At 45.4% G+C, this 23,062-nt stretch overlaps 1 protein-coding gene across 2 annotated transcripts in view; it reads right to left on the reverse strand.

The window, feature by feature from the left end:
* SLC25A19 (solute carrier family 25 (mitochondrial thiamine pyrophosphate carrier), member 19) overlaps positions 1 to 7,337 on the reverse strand; it is a 13,789-nt gene extending 6,452 nt beyond the window's left edge. For both annotated transcript variants that reach the window (XM_008566069.1, XM_008566068.1), the window contains exons 1-4: positions 7,255 to 7,337; positions 4,032 to 4,205; positions 3,707 to 3,862; positions 981 to 1,151 (exon numbers count right to left, since the gene is read on the reverse strand). In XM_008566069.1, the coding sequence (XP_008564291.1) occupies positions 981 to 1,151; positions 3,707 to 3,862; positions 4,032 to 4,163 (459 nt within the window). In that variant the 5' untranslated portion in view covers positions 4,164 to 4,205; positions 7,255 to 7,337. The remainder of the gene's footprint in view (positions 1 to 980; positions 1,152 to 3,706; positions 3,863 to 4,031; positions 4,206 to 7,254) is intronic.
* Between the last annotated feature and the right edge of the window lie 15,725 nt (positions 7,338 to 23,062).

A 23,062-nucleotide genomic window follows, 5' to 3' on the forward strand; every position in this document is an offset into this window, starting at 1 on the left:
AAAAAAAAAAAAAAAAAAAAAAAAAAAAAAAAGATTGGGAAGGAACAGGCTGACCAGTTAGCTCTGTTGGTTAGAGCGTGGCATTGTAACATCAAGGTCAAGGGCTCGGATCCCTGTGCTGGCCAGCTGCCAAAAAAGACCCCAAAACAAAAAAAAAGTTGGAAAGTAACAGAAGAGGATTACGGCAGACCCAGAACAGGAAAGTTGGACTGTCACAGCCTTCACTTCTCCAGGCCTGCAGCCACCATGTTACTGAGGTTAATTTGTCCTCTATTATCTATAAACACCTTCCCTTCCATTTCTCTGCTCAGCTTCTAGGGCCCATCATCCCATCTCTCTGTCAAGGCAGTCACCCCAAACCTCCATGTCCTACTTAATTATCTTACAAAACAATTTAGCTCCTATGTCCCAATTGTCTTCTTCCAGACTGTTCCCAGGCGACTTTGCCCTTCTCAACCAAAAAGGTCATCAGGATGCTTCCTAAACAGAAGTGCCTTCCCAGCCAGGGTCTTCCCCCCAAGCAACACAAAGAACTGGCAGAACTAAAACCACAGATATTCTTAACTGGTCCCAGATCAAGCTCTTCTTCTTTTTTTTTTAAAAGATGACTGGTAAGGGGATCTTAACCCACGGCCTTGGTGTTGTCAGAATCACACTCTCCTGAGTGAGCCACTGGCCGGCCCATAATACATTAATTTCTTGAGTCTTACTTTCCCAGATGACTCCCTTGATCCTGTCCCCTGTTGGGTCTTTATTTATTCTGTTTCACACCTGTAGGTTGCCCCCCAGGGAGGCTGTGAGCTTCTTCGAGGCAAAGACATAGAGCATCTTGTATGGTGCTGACCATGGTGACAGGTTTTACAAACTGACTGATGAGCTGAAAACCCAAGGCTTTCCCAGCTTTGGTTTCGGTAAGGAAAAGAACCGCAGCTCCTGTAACACCTTCCTTATTCGGACTCCCCTTGCCCCTGATCACTCACCTTGGGCTCACCCTGAGCTGCAAAGCGGGTGCGCAGAACATCCACAGGCTGCACGCCGAGAGTGGCCACGCAGGCAGACAGGCCACCACACACGAAGTGAACAGAGAATTCGCCGGTGTCGTGTTTGTTGGCTCTGTGTACCAGCTCGGTCAGCAGTTCAAATGACAAAAACTGCAAGAGTGAGTGAAAAAGTCACTGACAGCCCAAAGGATGAGGAAGGCTGAGACCAAATACTCCCCAGATACACCACCATAATCCAGATGGCGCCCAGTCCTGGAGACAAGGAAAAGGTGAGGAAATACTCTTCTTGAGCAGTGACAGAATACAATAAATATACCATTTTGTGCAAAACTCAGATGCCATTTTATAGTCTATTTGAGTAGAGCCATGTAGAGGGTTAGAAATCTTGATTCTCATTTGATTTTTAGGATACGGTTTTTAGGTAATACATGTATGGGACAAAAATCCTCAATTAAGGGACAAAAGTCCATGGCCAGCAAGCAAAACCCTACCTAATCAATTCTAATCAAGTATATGTTGATTCTCAGTTGATTTTTAGCATAGGGTTTTTATTTTATTTTTTTTAATTAATTTTTTTTAATTTTTTTTTTTTAAAGATGACCGGTAAGGGGATCTTAACCCTTAACTTGATGTTGTCAGCACCACACTCACCCAGTGAGCGAACCGGCCATCCCTATGTGGGATCTGAACCCGGGGCCTTGGTGTTATTAGCACCACACTCTCCCGAGTGAGCCACGGGCCGGTTAGCTCACTGGGTGAGTGAGAGAATGTAACTTTTGCTTAAATCATTTAAGGAGAGGTTGTATTTTATTTTATTTATTTTATTTTTTTTGTCTTTTTTTACTGACCAGCAACGGGATCGCAACCCTCGGTGTTGTGCCCGCACCACGCTCGGCCAGTGAGCGGGAACCGGTCTCCACATGGGATCCGAACCCTCGGCAGGAGCGCCACCGCGCTCCCAAGCGGTGCACTCTCCAGTGCGCCACCGGGCTGGCCTGAGAGGTTGTATTTTAGATAATGATCACAGTTTGATCAACTTAGCTTTTCACAAATTGTACTTTGGAATGTCACGTTGTTAATTTTAATGGTGTTACTAGTTTCCATTGTTCAAGCTATACTTAGCCATAGATAACTTTCGTCACATTGCCCATGTCTTTGTGTCCTTTTAAAATGATTGAATCAACTGATTTTTCTTGTGAAACTTCCTTGTCTTTACAATAAAAAAACAGAAACTAACTTTGAATCAGCGCTGTACCCGGTTTTCTCCTACTAACAGAGGAGTTGCTGAGGTGCAGTCCCTTCAGGCTTCTCATTGCATTCATGTTGCTTTGAGTAACACTTTTTTGCATCTCTGTTCCACAGCAAGAAGTGCAACAGAGCCAAATACCAAAAGGGTTAAGAAAATATATGGTATAAAACCAAGGTCAAGGGTTCGAATCTCTGTACTGGCCAGCCACAAAAAACAAACAAACAAACAAACAAAAAAACAAAATGGGAAAATTTTATATCAGAAAATTCTACTCGCTAACTTAATTTTCTGAGAACTGGGAAAAGCAAAAAAACAAATTGGGAAAATTTTATATCAGAAAATTCTACTCGCTAACTTAATTTTCTGAGAACTGGGAAAAGATGGCTATTATCCAATTCTTGGCAGGGGACCCCTTTGGTGCAGCTGGCTGCAGCACTGCTGGAGAATCACTTCCTCTGGAGCAGATTCTGTTGGAGCATGTTCCATGGGGTAACCCCTAACACGTTCCTCCAGCCACCTCCAGAAGGTCTGGCTTCCTGAGACCATCCTATTACTGTATTCATTCATCACGCTGCCGTGTCTCTTTGTGTGCCAGATGCAGAGATGGAATGGCAGGCGTATGCCCACCCAGTAAGCGCCTGACTTGAGCCATTGCTGTGATGTTCCAGGGATGACTCCGGTGCTAGCTGCCTGGAGGGGAATCCTGGCTCCACCACCTTCTAGCTAGTGCCTTTGCTTGGGTTAATTACATAAGCTCTGTCTGCCACAGTGTTCTCATCCGTAGAACAGGAGTGACAACAGAATCCACCTCAAAGAACTGCTGTGAGACAGAACATGTGACATGTTTATAACAGGGCCTGGCCCACAATCTGTACTGTACAAGGGGTGGCCATTCCCACTATTACTGCCATACAACTACATGCTGTATTCTCTGGAATATGCTGGCACTCAGCTGAATTAATGAATGACTAAAAGTCAAAAAGCATGGGTTCTAATAGTAGCCTCACTGCATACAGGCTGTGTGACCTCAGACAGCTCACTGAGCCTCCCTGCAATCCATACCACACGCTCTACCTTCCTCACAATGCTGTTGTGAAGTTCAAACAAAACATACATATGAAGTTATTTCAAAAAATGAAAAGCATCAGTATCCATCTGCCAAGCCCCGTGGGGACATGGTGTCAAGTCAGTCTCCTCTGTGCAATACCTAAGTCTCCTGGGATGGATGGTGGCGGACGTGGGGAAGTGAGTGCCTAAGACACAGGACAGTCTGACGTTTTCAACTGGTCAGCAGGGTTCCCAGTTAAGGCGAGTGGGAGGTGTGGGGACTGCCTGTCACTGCCATCCCCCAGGCAGCATCCCTGCTGGCCTCACCCTCCCTCTGCTCCTCCATTGAGCAACATGACCCAAGGGGCCTTCCTAGCTTTACCTTCTGCAAGGGTCCCCTGCCACCTACTTGGAAAGCTCCATAGCCTATGGAGAGAAGCTGGGCTGGGACGTGTCCTTTCCAGAATGCTGATAGGCCCTCCTCCTGCAAAATCTGTCTCCCAGCCTGTAGGATCCCATAGTATTTTGCTTTGGGGTCACTGCGAGTCAGGCGCTCAATCTGAAGCTAGGAATCAAAATCAAAAAGGTCAGGACAGTGGGGGCAGGAGAAATTTCAGAAGAGGTAACGAAGGCAACAAAGCACTTCACCTTGACAACATTCCAAGTTTTAGGACCTGCTCTTGCAAGAAAGACTGCACTCCAGCCCACTGCATGGAAAAAGTGGAAAAGGGTACCTGGAAACGGATCTTGATGACATCCAAGGGGCTGATCAGTACCCGAGTGACAAGTCCAGACACAGACCCAGCCACCGCCACCTCCAACTTGGAGTTATTTCGGCCATCTGCTTTGGGGTCATAGCCAACCATCCCTGCCTCTGGCCCATACAATGTCCATCTGTGTCAAGTTAACTGCAAAAGACATGGAGGAAACACCAACACAGGTTTCTTAGGGTGTCTGCTCAAACATCTCCTCCTCAGAGCAGCCCTCCCTTACCAGCTTGTCTAAAAGAGCCCCCACATTACTCTTCTTTATAACATTTCTTTTTTTTTTTTTGGTGGCTGACTGGCTGGCATGGGGATCCGAACCCTCGACTGTAGTATAACAACACTGCACTCTAACCAGCTGAGCTAACTGGACAGTCCCTATAGCACTTACTACAATGGGATATTCATACCATACATTTATTCTTATCTCTCTCCCCGACTAGAAGGAAACGTGTTCTTAGTCTCATTTATTCACCCCTACATTTCCAGTGCCTGGAATAAAGCCCATTAGAGTAAGTGCTCAATAATATCTGTGAACAGAATGAATGAACAGGCTTGATAGGAATTCATTCATTCCCAGAAATCAATTGGCTTACCAGTGATGTCTGGCAAAGTTATGGCAAACCCGTGCCCGAGGTAAAACGTGAACCCACTCAAGTTGAACACTGAGGGGGACTGAAGGATATACAGGGACAGAGAACAGGGCTGGGATCCAAAGGAAGAGCCAAGCAGCCCCTTCGCGTTTCCCTTCCCCTTTCTTTGCACACACTTCAGGGCCCCCCCAGCACAGTGGACTTTGTTACACTATGAAATGATACTATGAGGCCCCACCTGATCTGAACCCTGTTGACCTGTTCAGCCTTACTCTGCACAATTCTTCCCCTCCCCCCACTTGACTTGGGTGGTCTGAGTGCTTCTGACCAGTTCCCAGAAAATGCCGGGAGTGCTCCTATCTACCAGCCTCGCCTCTGCATGTCTAGTTCCCCACATCTGAAAGGCAGCCCCCACTGCCACCCCCCACTCACACTTCCCAAGGGTAGCTCCTCTCGTCCACCAGAGCTCAGCTAAAGAGCATCCCTTCCGGGAGATGTACTTAGTTCCTCTGTAGCATTCACAGCACTTGTTACCGTGGAGTCCCTGTCCTCTCTGCCCACAGGAAGGAGGCTCCGTGTAGGCGAGGACTCAGTCACCTACTTACGTACAGCTGTAACTCCAGAGACCAGCACAGTGCCTAGCACATAGCAAAGGCCTTAAAAACAGTTAATGAACAAATGATTTAAAACCAAAGAACTTTTAGATTATAGAAGAAATAGTGAGCTTCAGAAAGTTTAGGAGACAGAGGAAAAAAGAACCCTATGACCTTAACACTTTTTACTTCACATATCCCCTTCTTGCTTTTTTCCAGTATCCTGGCTTTTAAAATGCAAAATGTCATAAGCACATTTCCATGTTGCTACAAGATCTTCATAAATATCATTTTAAATGGCTGAATAATATTCCATCAATTAGCTGTGCCAAAATTTGCTGGGCGCTGGTTTTTAAAAATACATACTTACTTCCAAAATATCTAATTCCACCTTTTTCTATATCAGGGTTTGTCAATCTCAGCACTACTGACATTTTAGAAAGGATGATCCTTTGTTGGTGGTGGCTGTCCTATGCATTATAGGATGTTTAGCAGTGCCCTTGGTCTCTACCACCACACTCTAATTGTGACAATCAAAAATGCTTCTAGATACTGCCAAAGGTCCCCTTGGGGACAAAACTGCTCCTGGTTGAGAAGCACTGATCAGGAGAAATAGTAGCATAGGTGTATAAAATGTTGCACATTGCATCATTATTTGTAAAACTGGATATAACACAAATGCTCAGCAATAGATAAATGGATAAATACACTAAGTGACATCCATACAGTGGAATACTATGCATCCATTACAAAGAATGAGCCAGAACTATACACACTCACTTGGAAAAATGCCCACCGTAGATCAAATCATAAAAAAAGCAGGTTTCAGAGCAGTATGTCTAGTATAATCCCATTTTTGTAAAAGAAAAACAGTAAGACGTATATACACTCTGTACAGTTGTATACACTTGATCTTAGCCAAAAGGCTGAGAAGCAACTGTACAGTTTTATAAAGCATACATGTATAGAAAAAGGTCTCTAACAACATGCACACCAACAGGTAGTTGGTAAGTTCCCACTGGGGAAAGAAATGGGAAGGAGATAGGAAAGGTAGCTCTTTCTCTTTCTCTATGTAATTCCATATTGTCTGAATTTTTTTTTTTAAAAGATGACCAGTAAGGGGATCTTAACCCTTGACTTGGTGTTGTCAGCATCTTTTTCAGCCAGTGAGCGAACTGGCCATCCCTATATGGGATCCGAACCCATGGCCTTGGTGTTACCAGCACCACACTTTCCCGAGCAAGCCACGGGCCGGCCCTTGTTTGAATTTGTTATGGCAAAAAACAAACAAACAAAAAACCCTAAACCAAAACTAAATATAAACTGATTTTAGAAAGGATTTCAGAATTAACCTATTTCTTGAATACTTGGAGTAACAGGGAAGTCACTGACTACACAGTGACAACCTCCATCTCATCCATCACTGATTCTTTTCCTCCTCTCACCCACCCTGGAACTCCTCCCCAGGCACCTGTAAGAAGTTTAAACATGGGGCAGGGGACTGACAGGCAAAACCTCTCCCAGGGTTACCCAGGGATTGCTCAGGTCACACTGAGCAATGTCAGTTTGCTGACTGTCTGGAAGCGAAGGAGAAGCAAGCCCGATGGCAGGTGTCCCGGTTCAGTTTCAGGAGACTGGAGGATATTAGGCTCTTCCCTTTAGAAGCCCTGACTGTAACTGCACAATTCACACCCAAGGTGAAAGGTGGTGGGCAAGGCTGGGTTGTGCAGAGATTTCGATAAATAAGCAACTCTGCATAGCTGGATATAAGCTTAGACCTCAGATCAAGAAAGCTGACTTCAAGTTCTGCCTCTCCCATAAAACTTAGGTTTATTTAACAAGGGCTAAGTTTTCTCTTCTGGAAAGTGGGAATGACGTCTGCCCTGCCTAGCCCAGATTGCTGGGAGGATCAAGCAAGGTAATATATGTGATGAGCTTTGTAAAAAAAAAAAAAAAACCTCATACATCTGAAAGGGCTTGTTAAATACAGTTCAATGGTGGCCTTACTTTTTCTGCTTGTTCAAAATCTCCTTCTTGTACCGTAAGCCTTGATATTTATCTAAAAAGACAAAATAAAAAATGAAATATGGCTGCAGTTATATGTATGATACACACAACGCAGCACCCAGAGATAGGTGGTTGCTGGTGTGAGTGGCACGTGGGTGGAGGTGTGAGTGTCTGCCTTCTCCACCCGGCTTCTCCGCGGACGCCCCCGGCCTCCGTGCACAGGTGCCCCGCGGCGGGTGAGTGCCCGTGTGCTCATGTGCTCAGCTGAGGGTCTCTGCAGATGACTCCGCGTGGGGACACGGGTGTCCAGGTGTGCTTTTTTCTCCCCAAGACCGAGAGGACGGCCAAGAGCGAGGCACCCACGTGTTCAGGTGTCCCGGGGTGTGCGCGGGATTTTGCTTCCTGAGTCCCTGAAGATGCTTCTCAGGTCAGATGTGACACGTGTGCGTACAGTCCCCGCCCCCAAGTGAGTACCAGCGCTCGTGTGTTCCCCCAGGTCCACCCCGGGAAGCGAAAGTGCAGGTCCCCGAGAGGACGGCGAGAAAGGCGGAGGATCAGGTCACTCACCCGACTCGGCGGGCGCGGCCGGATCCCTGCGCCCTGCTCTCCCACCTTCCTCACGCAGTCCAAAAGCAAAACTCAACTGCGCTCGGCAACAACTGACGGGCTCCTGGGCCAATCACCGCGTAGCTACCCACAGACTCTAGACCAATGGTTGTACGCTCGAGGCCCAGCTACCGCCTTCCGCAAGATGTCACTGGGTAATGTAGTCCTCCGCCGCCAAGGGTTTTTCCTCCTGGAGGCGCAGGGTCTCCTGGGAGATGTAGTCCCGCTGCGCGCACGCGCGTGAATATTCTTGATGGGTCAGAACGGGGCGGTAGCAAAGGAGCGCTGTGACGTTAGAGGTGGCTGCGCTCGGGGGCGTGTGGCTCAGAAGTGACCCTGCGGGTGAGGTAGACGGTTAGGGCGCCCTGGACCTGACCCGCTTCCCTCAAAAGCCTCGTAGTCCCGGAATCCGGAGAATCTAAAGTTGGAAAAGATAGCGGGAGCCTAGCGGAAACCGGGCAGACACGGGGAGAGAATAGAGACGGGTTTTTAGGACCAGGACAGAGACGGCGAAAATGAAGTTTTTTCCCCGTAACGTTTATGATGCGTAATTTCTCATAAAATAATATTAAAATACATAGGAACCTTACAGAAAATGGAGAAAAGGAGGGGAATGACTCATCTGCCACTTCAACGCAGTTAGCATATTGTACCCATAAGCCTTGACATTTATCCGTCCTGCAGTATTTCTTCCCGACTTTTTTTTTTTCCTTTTTGTCTTTTTTCGTGACCGGCAACGGGATCGCAACCCTTGGTGTCGCGTCCGCACCGCGCTCAACCAGTGAGAGAACAGGTCTCTATATGGGATCCGAACCCTCGGGGCGGGAGCGCCGCCGGGCTCTCAAGCCCGCACTCTACCCAGTGCGCCACCGCCACCGGGCCGGCCCTCTTCCCGACTTTTTAATTGATTTTTTTTTTTTTTACATTTAGTGTAATAATTTTGACGAACAATTTTCAAACATTTTTATTGTGGAAAATTTCAACATATACAAAAGTAGAGAGATGAGCCTGATGAACCCCCATATAGTCACCACCCTATCTCAGCAATTACCAATTATGGTCAATCTTTTTTTACTTTATAGTTGCATCTACCTTGCCACCCTCCTCAACATTATTTTGAGCCAATTGCCAGACATCGTATGACTTCCCTAGTAAACATTTCAGTGTATATATTTAAAAGACAAGCATTTCTTTTGAAAATATACCCACAAAACTATCACTGCCCCCCATCAACGATAATTTCCTAATATCATCAGATTTTTCTTTTTTTTTTTTAAAGATGACCGGTAAGGGGATCTCAACCCTTGACTTGGTGTTGTCAGCACCAGCCATCCCTACATGGGAGCCGAACCTGTGGCCTTGGTGTTATCAGCACCGCACTCTCCCAAGTGAGCCACGGGCCGGCCCCATCAGATATCGAATTAGTGTTTACATTTCCCTGATTGGGCTAAAATGTCTTTTTTTGTGTGTTTTTTCAGGTTTGACCACATTGAGATCCAAACCATACATCCCAACTGGTTAATATATCTCTTAAATCTTTTCAAATCTATGGTTTCCCTTTTCCTCTCTGTTTTACTTGCAATTTCTGTTCTATCATTTCCTTTTCTTTTCTTTTCTCTGTTTGTTTTATTTTATTATATTTGTTTTTTAAGAAACTATAGAGTTTGTCCTATAGAGTTTTCCCTAGTCTGGATTTTGCTGATCACGTCCCCAGGCTGTTGTTTCGACCTCTTCCTCTGTCCCCTGTGTTCTCTGCAAATTGGTAGACCTAAAAGGTCTGACCAGATTAGGTTTGATTTTTTTTTTTTAATTTACTAAGACTACTTCTTTGGTGATCTGTACTTCAATGGGGAGAATCATAATGCCTGCATGCCTCTCATTTAGTGATGTTTGCAGCCACTGACGATCATTGCATTGATTAGGGGTTATAAGTGGTGATATCATTCTTCTGCGTTTATTAACTGGAATACTTTTATGAATACTTCTATGAAGAACTTCCTTTCATTGGCTAATTAATTACCTGAGGTATAGTTCATATAGGAAAGGCAGGATAAATGGATGATTCTTTACCTTTATTAGATTTCGTTTTTCTTTTTTTTGGTGGCTAGCCAGTATGGGGATCCAAACCCTTGACCTTGGTGTTATCAATACCACGCTCTAACCAACTGAGCTAACCGGCCAGCCTCATCGATTACTTAGAGAGCAGCCCTATAACACCAAAGTTACGGGTTTGGATCCCAGATCCCATACTGGCTACCGCCAAAAAAAAAAAGTGATCAGTGAAGTTTATTATTAGTATCATCATGAACACATGGATATAAATACATTTGTTCTCCTAACACCAAGGTCAAGGGTTCAGATCCTCCTGCTGGCCAGCCACGAAAAAAAAAAACAAAAGACAGTTTGTTCTTTTTCGATCCACTTCAGTTATTATCCTAATTGATGCTCATATTTTCCCATCTTTGGCCAGTGGGTGCCTCTTCAAGTCACCACCTGAGTTTTTTTGACAAAAGGATTGGTCTGCCTAATTTCTGATATCACAAGATGTTCTAGGCTCATCCTTGCACACACTATTTTTTAACAGATTTATTAAGACATAACTGACATACAATTAGCTGCACTTTTTTTTTTTTTTTGGCTGCTGACCAGTATGATAGCTGCACTTATTTAAAGTGAACAATTTTATGGTTTTTGTTTGTTTGTTTTAAAAAGATGGCTGGTAAGGGGATCTTAACCCTTGACTTGGTGTTGTCAGCTCCACGCTCTCCCAAGTGAGCCAACCGGCCATCCCTATATAGGGATCCGAACCCGTGGCCTTGGTGTTATCAGTACGCACTCTCCCGTGAGCCACGGGCTGGCCCAACAATTTTATGTTTTGACATGTGATGCACATCACTGCAATCAAGGTAGTGAACATATTCATAACCCCAAAAGATTGCTCATGTCTCTTCACAGTTGCTTCCTCTAGCCCTATCTTCTCCCACTCGCCTCCCCGAGCAATCTCAGATCTGCTTTCTGTCATTATAGATTAGTTTGCATTTTATAGAATTTGGTTTGATTTCTTGTTTGTTTTTGGTGACTGGCTGGTACAGCGATCGAACCCTGGACCTTTGTGTTGTCAGCACCACGCTTTAACCAACTGAGCTAACCAGGCAGCCCCCTGCATTTTATAGAATTTTATGAAAATGGAATCATACATTATGTCCTCTTTTTGTCTGGCTTATTTCACTCAGCATAATTATCTTGAGATACATTCATGTTGTTGTGTGTATCAGCACCTGATTCCTTCTTATGCCAAGTAGTATTCTGTTGTACGGATATACCACCATTTGTTTACCCTTTCACCTGTTGATGGACATGAGGGTTGCTTCCAGTTTTTGGCTATTACAAATAAAGCTGCTATAAACATTCATGCATAGGACTGGCCGGTTAGCTCAGCTGGTTAGAGCATGGGGTTATAACACCAAGGTCAAGGACTCAGGTCCCCAGCCAGCCAGCCAATAAAAAAAATGCTAAAAACCCCCCAAAACAAAATAGTCAACCATTTTACTTTCCCATCAGCAGAATGACAGTCCTATTTCTTCCACATCCCCACCAGCACTTCGTAAGGTCTGTCTCATCATGTTAGCTATTCTAATAGGTGTGTGCTGGTATCTCACTGTGGTCTTAATTTGCACTTCCCTAATAACTAATGACATCGAATATCTTTTCATATCCTCTTGACGTATCTGTTCAAATCTCTTGCCTGTTTTTAATTGGACTGTTTTGTTCCTTTTTGTTGAGTTTTGAGAGTTCTTTATATTTTCTGGATATAGCTCTTTATCTTATATTTCAATTGTTTCCCAGACTATAGCTTGTTTTTTTCATTCTGTGTCTTTCAAAGAGCAGAATTTTTTGATTTTAATGAAGTTTAAGTTATTGACTTTTTTGTTTTATGGATTATGCTTTTGGTATCTTTGTGTGTGACTGGCCATTAGAGGGATCTGAATCCAGGATCTTGCTTTTATAAGGCTGTACTCTAACCAACTGAGCTAACCCACCATCCCATGCTTTTGGTATCATACCAAAGACATTTTTCCCTGTGCAGGACAGCTGCCAAAAGAAAAAGAAATGTTTGTCTAGCCAAAGATCATAAAGATTTTCTGCTATCTTTTCTAATAGAAATTTTACAGTTTTATTATTTGTTATTTTTTTCAAACCCTGGACCTTGGTGTTATGAGCACCCGTGCTCTAACCAACCAAGCTAACAGGCTAGCCCTGAAATTTTACAGTTTCAGGTTTTAAATCTAGGTCTCTGATCCATTTTGAGTTAATTTTTGTGTTTGGTGTGAGATATGGATTGAAGTTCTTTTTTTTTTCTTTTGTTTTTTGCATTTAGATATTTAATTGTTCCAGCATGTGGAAGACTGCTTTTGTTGAAAGTCTACTCTTTTTCCATTAAATTACCTTTTCTTTCCTGTTAAAAAAAATCAGTTGTTGGGCCGAGCCCGTGGTGCACTTGGGAGAGTGCGGCGCTGGGAGCGCAGCAGCGCTCCTGCCGTGGGTTCGGATCCTATATAGGGATGACCGGTGCGCTCACAGCGCTCACTGGCTGAGCGCGGTGTGGTCGGTCTCAAAAAGGACAAAAAAAAAAAAAAAAAATCAGTTGTTTGTATGTGCTCAAATTTTGACTTCTGCTTTTTTCTCTCTCAGCGTAAGTGTTGATAAGCATTACCCACACAGGAAAAAGATAGTTAACAAATGTTAAAGGTGCCCACAATGGGCAGAGCCTAGTACAGAATGTTGATTGCCTACCCTTTTTTTTTGGTGGCCGGCCAGAACAGGGATCTGAACCCTTGACCTTGGCGTTATATAACACAGTGCTCTCCCCAGCTGAGTTAATCAGCCAGCCCCTCCTCTACCCTTCTTCAAAGTGACCCTCACTGCGCCCTTCAGGGCTACCTTTGTCCTCCCTCACTTCCTCCCTGTCTCCTTGCTTAGGGACTGTCTTATTTCCCCGTGAAAACGCAGCCTTTGCTTTTCATCTCATTTTTCAGATCAGTCTTGTGGACTGATTGCTAACTCTTTCCAGAACATCTCTTCGCTAAAGAGAGCTTTGGCTCATATGTTTTCCTGGAGTAGAACAAGCCCACATTTTAAAAGAAGCCTCCTCAATGATCATTCAAAGGACTTTTGACTACAGGCTAATTGTAGAATGAGGCAGTCTCAGGGAACCACAGATTACCAGAACTGAAAAGATTCATGGAGATCATTTAGTCTGGCTGGGGCCCAGAGGATGTGCCCGAGGTTGGAGGCCAAGCTGAGATGAGATTAGTGGCAGGTACCAGTTTTCCTGGGATTATACCCTGGTTCTAGTTTTTGCATATTTGAAATCTGGTCATTTCATTTTAAATTAAAAATATTTAGCAAATCATGTCACATGAAAAGAGAAACCAGAAAATAACAGTTCCCGTTAGCTTGGGGAAGTGAATCTTTCTGTGACCTCATCAACACTTACCCTAAACAGACCTATTAAAAGCTCCTTTGGACTTCCCCTGCCTCCTTGGAAGGAGTAAATACCTCCCTGGCCTCGACCGAATAAAGTTGGTATATAACAGCTGCCTGAGCCAATGCTTCTGAGGTAAATGAGTCTCTTACTGTCTGGATGAGGTGGTCAGCTATCTGTAAGAGGCCTGAGAGTCAGAAAGCAACTTGCTGTATATCTTTGGCAAATCACTTTCCTTCTCTGGGTTGCAGTTTCTCTGTCTATACAGATGAAGGGTTGGACTAGAGGGTGTCCAAGCATTGCTGCCTCTGTACTTCCACAGGTGTAAAAATAAATCTGCATTTCTAGTAAGCATCCCAAGCAGTACTTAAATTCAGCTGATACAGGAATCATCTGGGATGCTTATTTTAAAATGCAAAGTACTTCCTAACTAGGGACACTCATCCTGATCAAGCAGGTCTGGGGTGGGGCCTGGGAATAAGCATTTTGGTTGGTGGCCCACCCTTGGAAAGACACTGAATTGGAGATACACATGCCAGCGGATCATCTAAGGCTCCCCTTGTTTCTTTCTACTTTCTCATGATCAGGATGAGATGAGGGCCTCTATTTTCCTTTTTTTTTTTTTTAACTCACCAAATATTTATTGAGGGTCTGTTTTAGCCAGACAATTTTAAATGCTGGAGATACAGCAGTGAACAAATCAGAATTCCTGCCCTCTTGGAAATGACTTTCTTTCATTTAGCAATATGCACCTAAGGTTCCCCCATGTCTTTTTGCGGTGTGATAGCGCACTTCTTTTTGGAACTGAATAACATCCCAGTGTGTGTATGTACCCACACAGTGTGTTTATCTATTCACCTACTGAAAGACGTCTTGGTTGCTTTCCAGTTTTAGCATTTATGAATGAAGTTGCTATAAATCTTCATGAGCTGGAAGATGGATGTAAGTTTGTATGGATGTAAGTTTCCATCATTTTTGTTTTATTATTTATTTTATTTTAACTTTAGGTCTATAAGTCTCAGAAAACTATGAAAAAGCCAACCACTGTTGGAGGATATGGAGGAAGTTCTGACAGGCAGCAGTAGCCAAAGATAGGGGCACTGCTGAGATAGTTCCTTTTTTTGTCCTTTCAGATTCACTCAGCAAATGATTTAAACCAGTAAACTAACCAAGAAAAAAAGAAAAGGAAGAAAGAGGATCCACTGTCCAGTGACTTTCAAGAGCTGATTTCTTGTGCATTTCAACCTTCTTCTGTTGCTCTTCTCAGCAAAACCCAAGGTCAAGAGGCTCCAGCTAGTGTTATCGTTGGCCCGATCAGGAAGGGTTTCCAAGTCTACTGGAGGGTCTGAAGCCTTGCAGCCTTCTAGTTTTTGGCATTTACTTCTGTCTGACCAGATTATCAACCTTTGCAGGTGACAACACCTCACCCATCACCCATTTCTGGGCTTGCCCGACAAGGTATTTTCTGCTGCGTGTGGGAAGCCCGTCTTCACCCTGCCACCAATGCACAGAGGAAGAGGGTGGGGGTGGCCCCGCCACGGAGGCGGAGGTGTCTGTGTGTGGCAGGAGGGTTGACGTGTCTCGTGTCAACCACAGACCTTATCTTTTTCCCCCACGACTTCTGGCACCTGACTCAGGAATGACTACTTCTGGAAGTCCCAAATCTAAGAATTAGCAGGCTGTCAAGAAAACGGGCCTGGAGATTCCTCAAACCCACAGCAAGTCCACGTGGTCATTATATTATTACTCCCAAGACGGTGAGGGATTTTCTCCTGAACAGGGATTTTCTTCCCTCCTGCTCTAACTGGCACCCCTCCCCCATCAGTCTCTGAGGCCCCTCTCAAAGCCACCTTCAGGGGTGTTGGGCCCTCCCCAACTCTCCCTCTGGCCGGGCCGGCAGCCCCTGTCTCTGGCTTCCCAGCTCTCTGCACACACCTGGATTAGAGCGTTGATCCCTTGTGCTCCAGCAAACACGAATTATCTGGTTTCCCAGCAGCCTGGGAGCTCACAGGGCCTGGTAAAGATACTCCAGGAAAGTGTGTTAAATAAATGACCGAACAGACTGCCTCAAGCGAGCAGTTCAGCCTCCTTCCTAGGAACCCTTCACTTAATATTTCAGGTGATGACTCTCAGGGTCAGTTTACTTAGATTTTGCCATCAATTTTTCCAATCTTAAAAAAACCAGGGCTGGCCCATTAGCTCAGTTGCTTACAGTGTGGCCTTGTTACACCAGCCAGCCTTGCGACACAGGCCAGCCTTCCCCTCCTCCCCCTGCCCAAAAAACCACAAACTTGTTTTTATTTTAAGAGTAATTTGTCTCATTGTGGAGAACTTGGAGAATAAAAATTTTTTTAAGTCACCCATAATCCCACCACCTAGAGCCAAATAGTGCTAACATCTTTGCATTCCCTCCTCAACTGTAATTACTATGCCAGACACACTGGGCTTAAGGCACACTGGCTGTTCCCCCATGTGCACCCCACCCCCCTTATACACACGCACACTGAGACCAAAGAGTACAAAAAGGGTACAAACTTCTGTATGATGTTTTTCCCTGACATCGTTAAAAATTCTCAGTAAGCAAAAAACAAACAAAAATGAATGAGTAAATCTATACTCTGGATTTAATAATTTGCCTTTTTAAAAATTAAAAGTATTGGCCCGGCCCGTGGCTCACTCGGGAGAGTGTGATGCTGATAACACCAAGGCCACAGGTTCGGATCCCATATAGGGATGGCCGGTTTGCTCACTGGCTGAGTGTGGTGCTGACAACACCAAGACAAGGGTTAAGATCCCCTTACCGGTCATCTTTAAAAAAAAAAAAAATTAAAAGTATTGAAACAGTTAATTTTAAATATTAATTGGCATCGTGTTATTTTTTCAGAAGGCTATTTATTCTTTTTTTTTTTTTTTTTTTTTTTTGTCTTTTTCCGTGTCTGGCAACGGATCGCAACCCTCAGTGTCGCCCCCGCACCAGACCGGGACCGGCAACGGGATCGCAACCCTCCGTGTTGCCCCCGCGCCTCACTCAGCCAGTGAGCAGGAACCGGTCTGTATGTGGGATCCGAACCCTCGGGCGGGAGCGCCGCCGCGCTTCCCAAGCGGAGCACTATAGCAGTGCACCACCGGGCCGGCCCATATTTATTCATTTTTATTAATTTGTTTTATTGTAGAAGAAACAACTGCTAATTAAATTCTGGAACATACCAAAAAGGTCAAAATAATAAGAAAAGAGAATAAAATCACCCTTATTCTCATTACCCAATCAAAACTCCTGTTATGATGTTGATTTGTTTCCTGCCACCGTACTTTTCCCAAGCTGTGGTTTGTTTTCAGTGCAACTATAATCACACTGTACATAAAAGATTACGTATTTTTACTTAACATTCTATCACGAAGATGTTTCCATGTTTTTCAAGAACTATCAATTTTGATGATTGCATAATATCTTTTTAAACTCATTTTTATTTCACATAACATAAAAATCACCATTTTAAAGTGTACAATTCAGTGGGTTTTTTTTAGTATATCCACAATTGTGCGACCATCACCACTATCCAATTCCAGAACATTTCTTTTTTTTTTTTCCTTTTTGTCTTTTTTCGTGACTGGCAACGGATCGCAACCCTCAGTGTCGCGCCCGTACTGGACCGGGACCGGCAACGGGATCGCAACCCTCGGTGTTGCACCCGCACCTCGCTCAGCCAGTGAGCGGCCGGTCTGTATGTGGGATCCGAACCCTCGGCGGGAGCGCCACCGCGCTTCCCAAGCGGCGCACTGTAGCAGTGCGCCACCGGGCCGGCCCAATTCCAGAACATTTCTGTGACCCCAAAAAGAAACCCCATACCCATTAACGGTCCCTCCCGTTGCCCCTTCCCGCCACACGACGGACTGCTACCCAGCAATATAAAGGAGAGAACCACTGAATCACACAACAGGGATGAGTCTCAGAAACATTTTGCCGGGGCCGGCCCGTGGCTCACTCGGGAGAGTGCGGTGCTGATAACACCAAGGCCACGGGTTCGGATCCTTATATAGGAATGGTCGGTTAGCTCACTGGGTGAGCGTGGTGCTGACAACATCAAGTCAAGGGTTAGATCCCCTTACTGGTCATCTTTAAAAAGAAAAAAAAAAAAAACTTCATTATGGCTGAATCATATTCCATTGTATGGAATAGCATATTTTGTTTATACATTCACTTGTTGAAGGACACTGGGTTGTTTCCACCTTTTTGCTACTGTGGATGACGTGCAATGAACATTGGCATACCAGCATCTGTTTGAGTCCCTATTTTTTTTTTAATTTAAAACTTTTTTAATTTTTAAATTTTTTGGCAGATGGCCAGTATGGGGATTCGAATGAGTCCCTGTTTTCAATTCTTTCTAGTATGTGCCTAGCAGTGGAACTGTTTGGCTTGTATGGTAATTCTATGTTTAGCATTTTGAGGAGCCACCAAATTGGTTTCCACAGTGGCCACCCCATTTCACAATGCCACCAGCAGTGCACGAGGGTTCTAATTTCTTATTTTTTGGATGCCCATGTACTTTTGCATGTATCATTTTCCCTTTCCCCGTGCCTTAGCTGTAGTGTCACCCTCTTTCTGAAGCCTCTCCTGATCCCTTCCTAGTCTGCGGTCCCCTGTGTTCACCTTGCCCTGCCCCTGCCCTGGGTTAGATCACTGCTCAGGATCCACCACAGTGTCTCTAGCTCCCTGAGGCTTAGGGTTTGGTAACCTTCTCATTCATCTTTCTGTCTCCAGCACCTGGTGCGGACCTATGCTCAAAATGCTCAGTAGAGGGCTTGCTGATTAGCTCAGTTTGTTAGAGCACAGCCTTGTAACACCAAGGTCGTAGGTTTGGATCCCTGTAATGCCCAGCTACCAAAAAAAAAAAAAAAATTGCTCAGTAGACACTGTGGAGTACAGGGATGGGTGACACAGTCCCTAGCGTGGCTCAGAGTGGAATGATTTTTCTCTTCTGCACTGCCTCTGTCCCATGAGGGTATTTATGGACAGGGAAACATGGGAGTAGAGAACTATATACATCAGAGAGTTGAATAGAGAAAGACTGTGGGGAGATCTTCGAATGTCTTTTCTTTGCTTACCTTTGGGGTTGGATATACCTGCCTGAGAGGCTCCTTGGATTCTGGAGAAAAAGATGTCTGCGGGTATATTGGCGGCTTGGTAGACAGGCATGAATGAGGCAGTATCAGGATTAGGTTCAGCTGCAGGAAAGTAACAGAGACCCACAATAATAGTGGGTTTGTTGTTGTTGGCTGGCTGGTACGGGGATCCAAGCCCTTGACCTTGGTGTTATTACTTCACTCTAACCAACTGAGCTACCCGGCCAGCCCCTAACAATGGTTTAAATTCATCAAAGTCTGGAGTAAGCTGTCCAGGGCTGGTTTGACAGCTGTCTCCATAAACTTCCCAGGAGCACAGACCCCTTCCAGATCACCATGCCACCATCCCTAGGGTACAGCCCTCACTGTCCGACCCAAGCCAGCAGCTGGAGTTCCAGATACTACATGGGTAGTGAAGCAACAGAATGGAGGAAGGATTGAAGGAGAAAGGGGAGCCAGAGCCACCACAGGAGACTTGTGCTCGGATCCTATTGGCCAGAACTTTGTTGCTTGGCCACACCTAAATGTGAGTGTCCGGAACAGGTGGTCTTTATTCTGGGCAGTCATATACAAGCTAAAACTTGGGCATTCTCCTACTGTGGAAGAGGAGAGGGGGATGCGGGAGGCAGCTGGCATCTCTGCCACAGACGGACAGACGAAGAGAAACATGTACCGAGCAAGTACTTTGCCTCTGGCGTTGGGCTTGGTATTTTATGTATTAGTCACTTCTCCCCAAAATTCTAGGAGGCAGACATTGCATTCCATAGTACTAAAGAGGAAACAATCTCAGAGGTATTGGGGAACTCCCTCAAGTTTACACAACCAGTAGGAGCCAGAGCTAGGACTAAAAATACAGGTCTATGGGACTTTGTTATGGACTGAAGGCTTTGGTTCCCCCAAATTCCCATGTTAAAGCCCAAACCCCAGTAGGATAGTATTAGAAAGTGGGGCCTTTGGGAGGTGATTAGGTTTAGATGAGGTCATGAGGGTATGGACCTCATAATGGGATTAGTGCCCTTATGAGAAGAGGAAGAAACCAAAGCACGTGCACATGGGCTCTCGCGCGTGCCCTCTCTCTCTGCCATATGAGGACACAACAAGAAGGTGGCTTTCTGTAGGCCAAAAAGCAGGCCTTCCCCAAGAACCAAACCCGCTGGCACCCTGACCTTGTACTTCTCAGTCTCCAGAATTTTGATACATAAATGTCTGTTGTTTAAGCCACCCAGTCCATGGTCTTTTGTCATAGCAGCCAGAACTGACTGAGACAGACTTCAAAGCTTTTCCCATGACATCAGGCTGCCTTGGGAGTCTAAGAGTAAAGGGTGGAAGAGGGGGAGGAACTTCAGCCATCTTTTTCTTATGTTCGGACCAGCCCACAGGTCAGGAAAGGAAGCGGGGGCTGGAGGAAAAGCAACTAGGTAATGTTTTTACTATGCACTTGCCACCTTGTCTTCAACTTTTAGGGTGAGGGGTGCCTATGGGGAGCAGGAAGACAGTGTTCTCCCTGGTGTGGTCTTCCCCAGTGCTGAAAATGGCAACAGCACAAGGAAGTGAGATGGGAGCTTGGGCAAGGCCCTCATTTACTGTCCCTGGGCTCTATTTCCCCATCAGTCCTACAGAAGGAGGCTGGGCTAGAGTGGGGTTCCTTCCACACTGGAATCCCTTAAGGAGCTTTGAATAGATTTTCTTCCTCACATGTGTATTTCCTATTTTCCCTCTTCCATGAGGTTCTAGAACCAGCTATTATAGCGAACACTGTTTCTTTTTATCTTTTTATTCATATTTTGTATTTAGTGTGTGGATCAGAGGTGGATGGGTCCACCTTAACCCAAAGCTGCATTTAGGGCCCCAGAAGCTTTCTTGGTTGGCTGTCCTTGTTTGCTCTGGATTCCAGCCTTCTGCTGTCGGCCCCACTGGCCTCAGTCACAAAAACTCTGTTCACTTAGCCAAGACTGTTCCAGCTAAGGCGAAGGAAGGCCTTGCTGGCCTCTTTGTCTTCAGCCTTTGCCAGACCCCTACCTCCTTTCTCCACACATTGCCCAAAACAGCCCTGTCCATACATCGCACAGCCCAGAGGCCCCTTGTTTTCTCCTCACCCATCTGTCCTTTGGGTCCTGGAGCTGGGTGGAAGAGGTCTTCTCCCTGCAGCTTACCTTTTTCAGGCTACAAAGGTGTTTGAAAGAGCAACTTTATGGTCAGAAAGCATTTGAAAAAGGACTTACATCCCTTACTCAGAGCAAAATGTTTTGAATTTTGTTCTGTTCAGAGGAGATTTTTGAACAGATTTAAACAGATCTCATTACAGGAGTGTTTAAGCATCTCATCTAAGACTGTGCTGCTGTCTCTCAGCCTCTGTCGCTTGCTCATTTACCTGACTTTGGTCTGCACCATTCCAGTACACGCAGAGCTACGAGCAGCGGAAGAATCTTCTTGCAGCTCACCTAGCAGTGGGGCTCCACCAGAACAGTTAGACACAATTCGTCTGTATGAGATCGACCACCAAACCACTACAAACAGTCAGATAATTCAGTAGGAAAAGGCCAACATTTGTATAGAAAAATCAATACCTTCTCATATACAAACAATCACCAGTTAGAAGATGTGATGGGAGAGAAGCTCTGATTTAAAATATCAACAAAGCAGATAAAATACCTGAGAACAAACATCACAAGAAACGTGCAAAACCTCCATGAGGAAAACTGAAACATTCTCAGAGGACATGCAACTGGACAGACATGCCGCGTTCTTGGATGGGGAGACGCAACATCATAAAAACGTCAATTCTTCTTAAGGCAGTTTATAAATTTAATGTGATCCAAATAACAACACCAAGAGGCTTTTATTTCTGGAATGAGACAAACCAATTCCGAAGTTTATACTGAAAACATAAACAAGCAAGAAGAGCCAGGAAAATTCTGAGGACGAGTGATGGAGGGAGGGTGGCCCGATCTGATACAAAACCGGCTGCAAGGCCTCGGGAGTGAGCGCGGAGGGCAGGGCTCTGGCCCAGGAACAGACGGAGCAACAGAGGCCAGAAACAGGACCGCAACCTAGGGAGACTTGGTGCATAGAATGCACCTGCCAAGTCAGAGCTGACAGGGACCTTTAATAAATGCCATGTGGACAACTGTGTAGCCACCTGGAAAAAAGAGAGCTGGATCCATACCTCACCCCACTCACCAGGACAGTCTCTGAATAGATCAAAGATTGAAGTATAGAAAATGAAAATATGGATGAATTCTTTTACCCTCAGTAGGAAAGAGTCGTGGATAAGCACAGCTGACCAGGAGTCAGCTAAACTCAGAGTGACCAGCCAGGTGGGAGCTGGCATTGACTAACCCACCTCTGCTAGTTACACATCATCCTGCATAATCTTTTTTTTTTTTGCACAGCTGGCCGTATCCTATGTAATCTTATCAAGCATATTTGATTTCTTTTATCAACCTAAGTTTCTTGATCTGAGGCTTAGAAAAGTAGCTTGTTAAGGTTACCGACCCCTTTACTCCAAAAGCATAGGAGGCAGCCTGTCCGAGGGCACCCGAGAGTCTGGGGTATTAACCATTACTCTCCTGCTCCTGGCTATAGATGATTGACCACCAGCAGCAACGTAGTTATTGATGCAAGGCAGTGGGCCTGGGGAAGGCAGGAGGGTGGGAGGACACAGGACACAGGGCAGGTTAAGGAGCTTCCAGCTTTCAGGGAACAGCTCCTCAGCTGGGCAGTCTAAAGACACACGAAATGGGGCCGGCCCATGGCTCACTCGGGAGAGTGCGGTGCTGATAACACCAAGGCCACGGGTTCAGATCCTATATAGGGATGGCCGGTTAGCTCACTGGCTGAGCGTGGTGCTGACAACACCAAGTCAAGGGTTAAGATCCCCTTACCGGTCATCTTTATAAAATAAATAAATAAATAAAGACACACGAAATGGAGGAAGGGCAGGCTGTGGGGGCTTTGAGACTGCAGGGCAGCAAGAGTCCACTGGAAGCTGGTCAGGAAAGTGTTCTCAGGACCTGTGGGGTTTGTAGAGTCTGTGCTCATGACAGGCTGGGGATTAAGTAGGCAAGCAGAGAGGAGGGGGCTGAGAGTTAGTTATAAAGGACATTGGCTGGGGACAGAGGTGGCAAGAGAGACATCTGCCTAGGATCTGAGAAAAAGGTAGATGCTGACTAAAGCCAAGGACTCAAGAAGGGACTTGTGGGCCAGAGTTGGAGAATCGGACCAGGTGTAAGCCATTAAAGGTCTTGAAGGCCAAGGTCATAATCAGCTCCTGTCGCATTGCAAAACACCTACGCACAAAGTCACACTGAATTCTCAGACCAACCTGCGACATTATTGTCAGTTTGATGTTTTTTTTGGCAGCTGGCCAGTAAGGGGATCTGAACTCTTGACCTTGACGTTACCAGCACCACGCTCTCCCAAGTAAGGTGACTGGCCAGCCCGATTTGATTTTTAAACAGATGAAGGAAGGGGATCGGCAGTGAAGGGCCGGGTCACATAGCCAGGAATCAAGGTGTTGGGCCCTGTCTCAGCTCTTTCTCTTACATCCCACCACTCCGGAGGGCCAGGAGTCTGGACTTCGCCCTCTCCACTCTC

The sequence above is a fragment of the Galeopterus variegatus genome, unplaced genomic scaffold (assembly GCF_000696425.1).
Source record: "Galeopterus variegatus unplaced genomic scaffold, G_variegatus-3.0.2 Scaffold219, whole genome shotgun sequence".
Classification (NCBI taxonomy): Eukaryota; Metazoa; Chordata; class Mammalia; order Dermoptera; family Cynocephalidae; genus Galeopterus; species Galeopterus variegatus.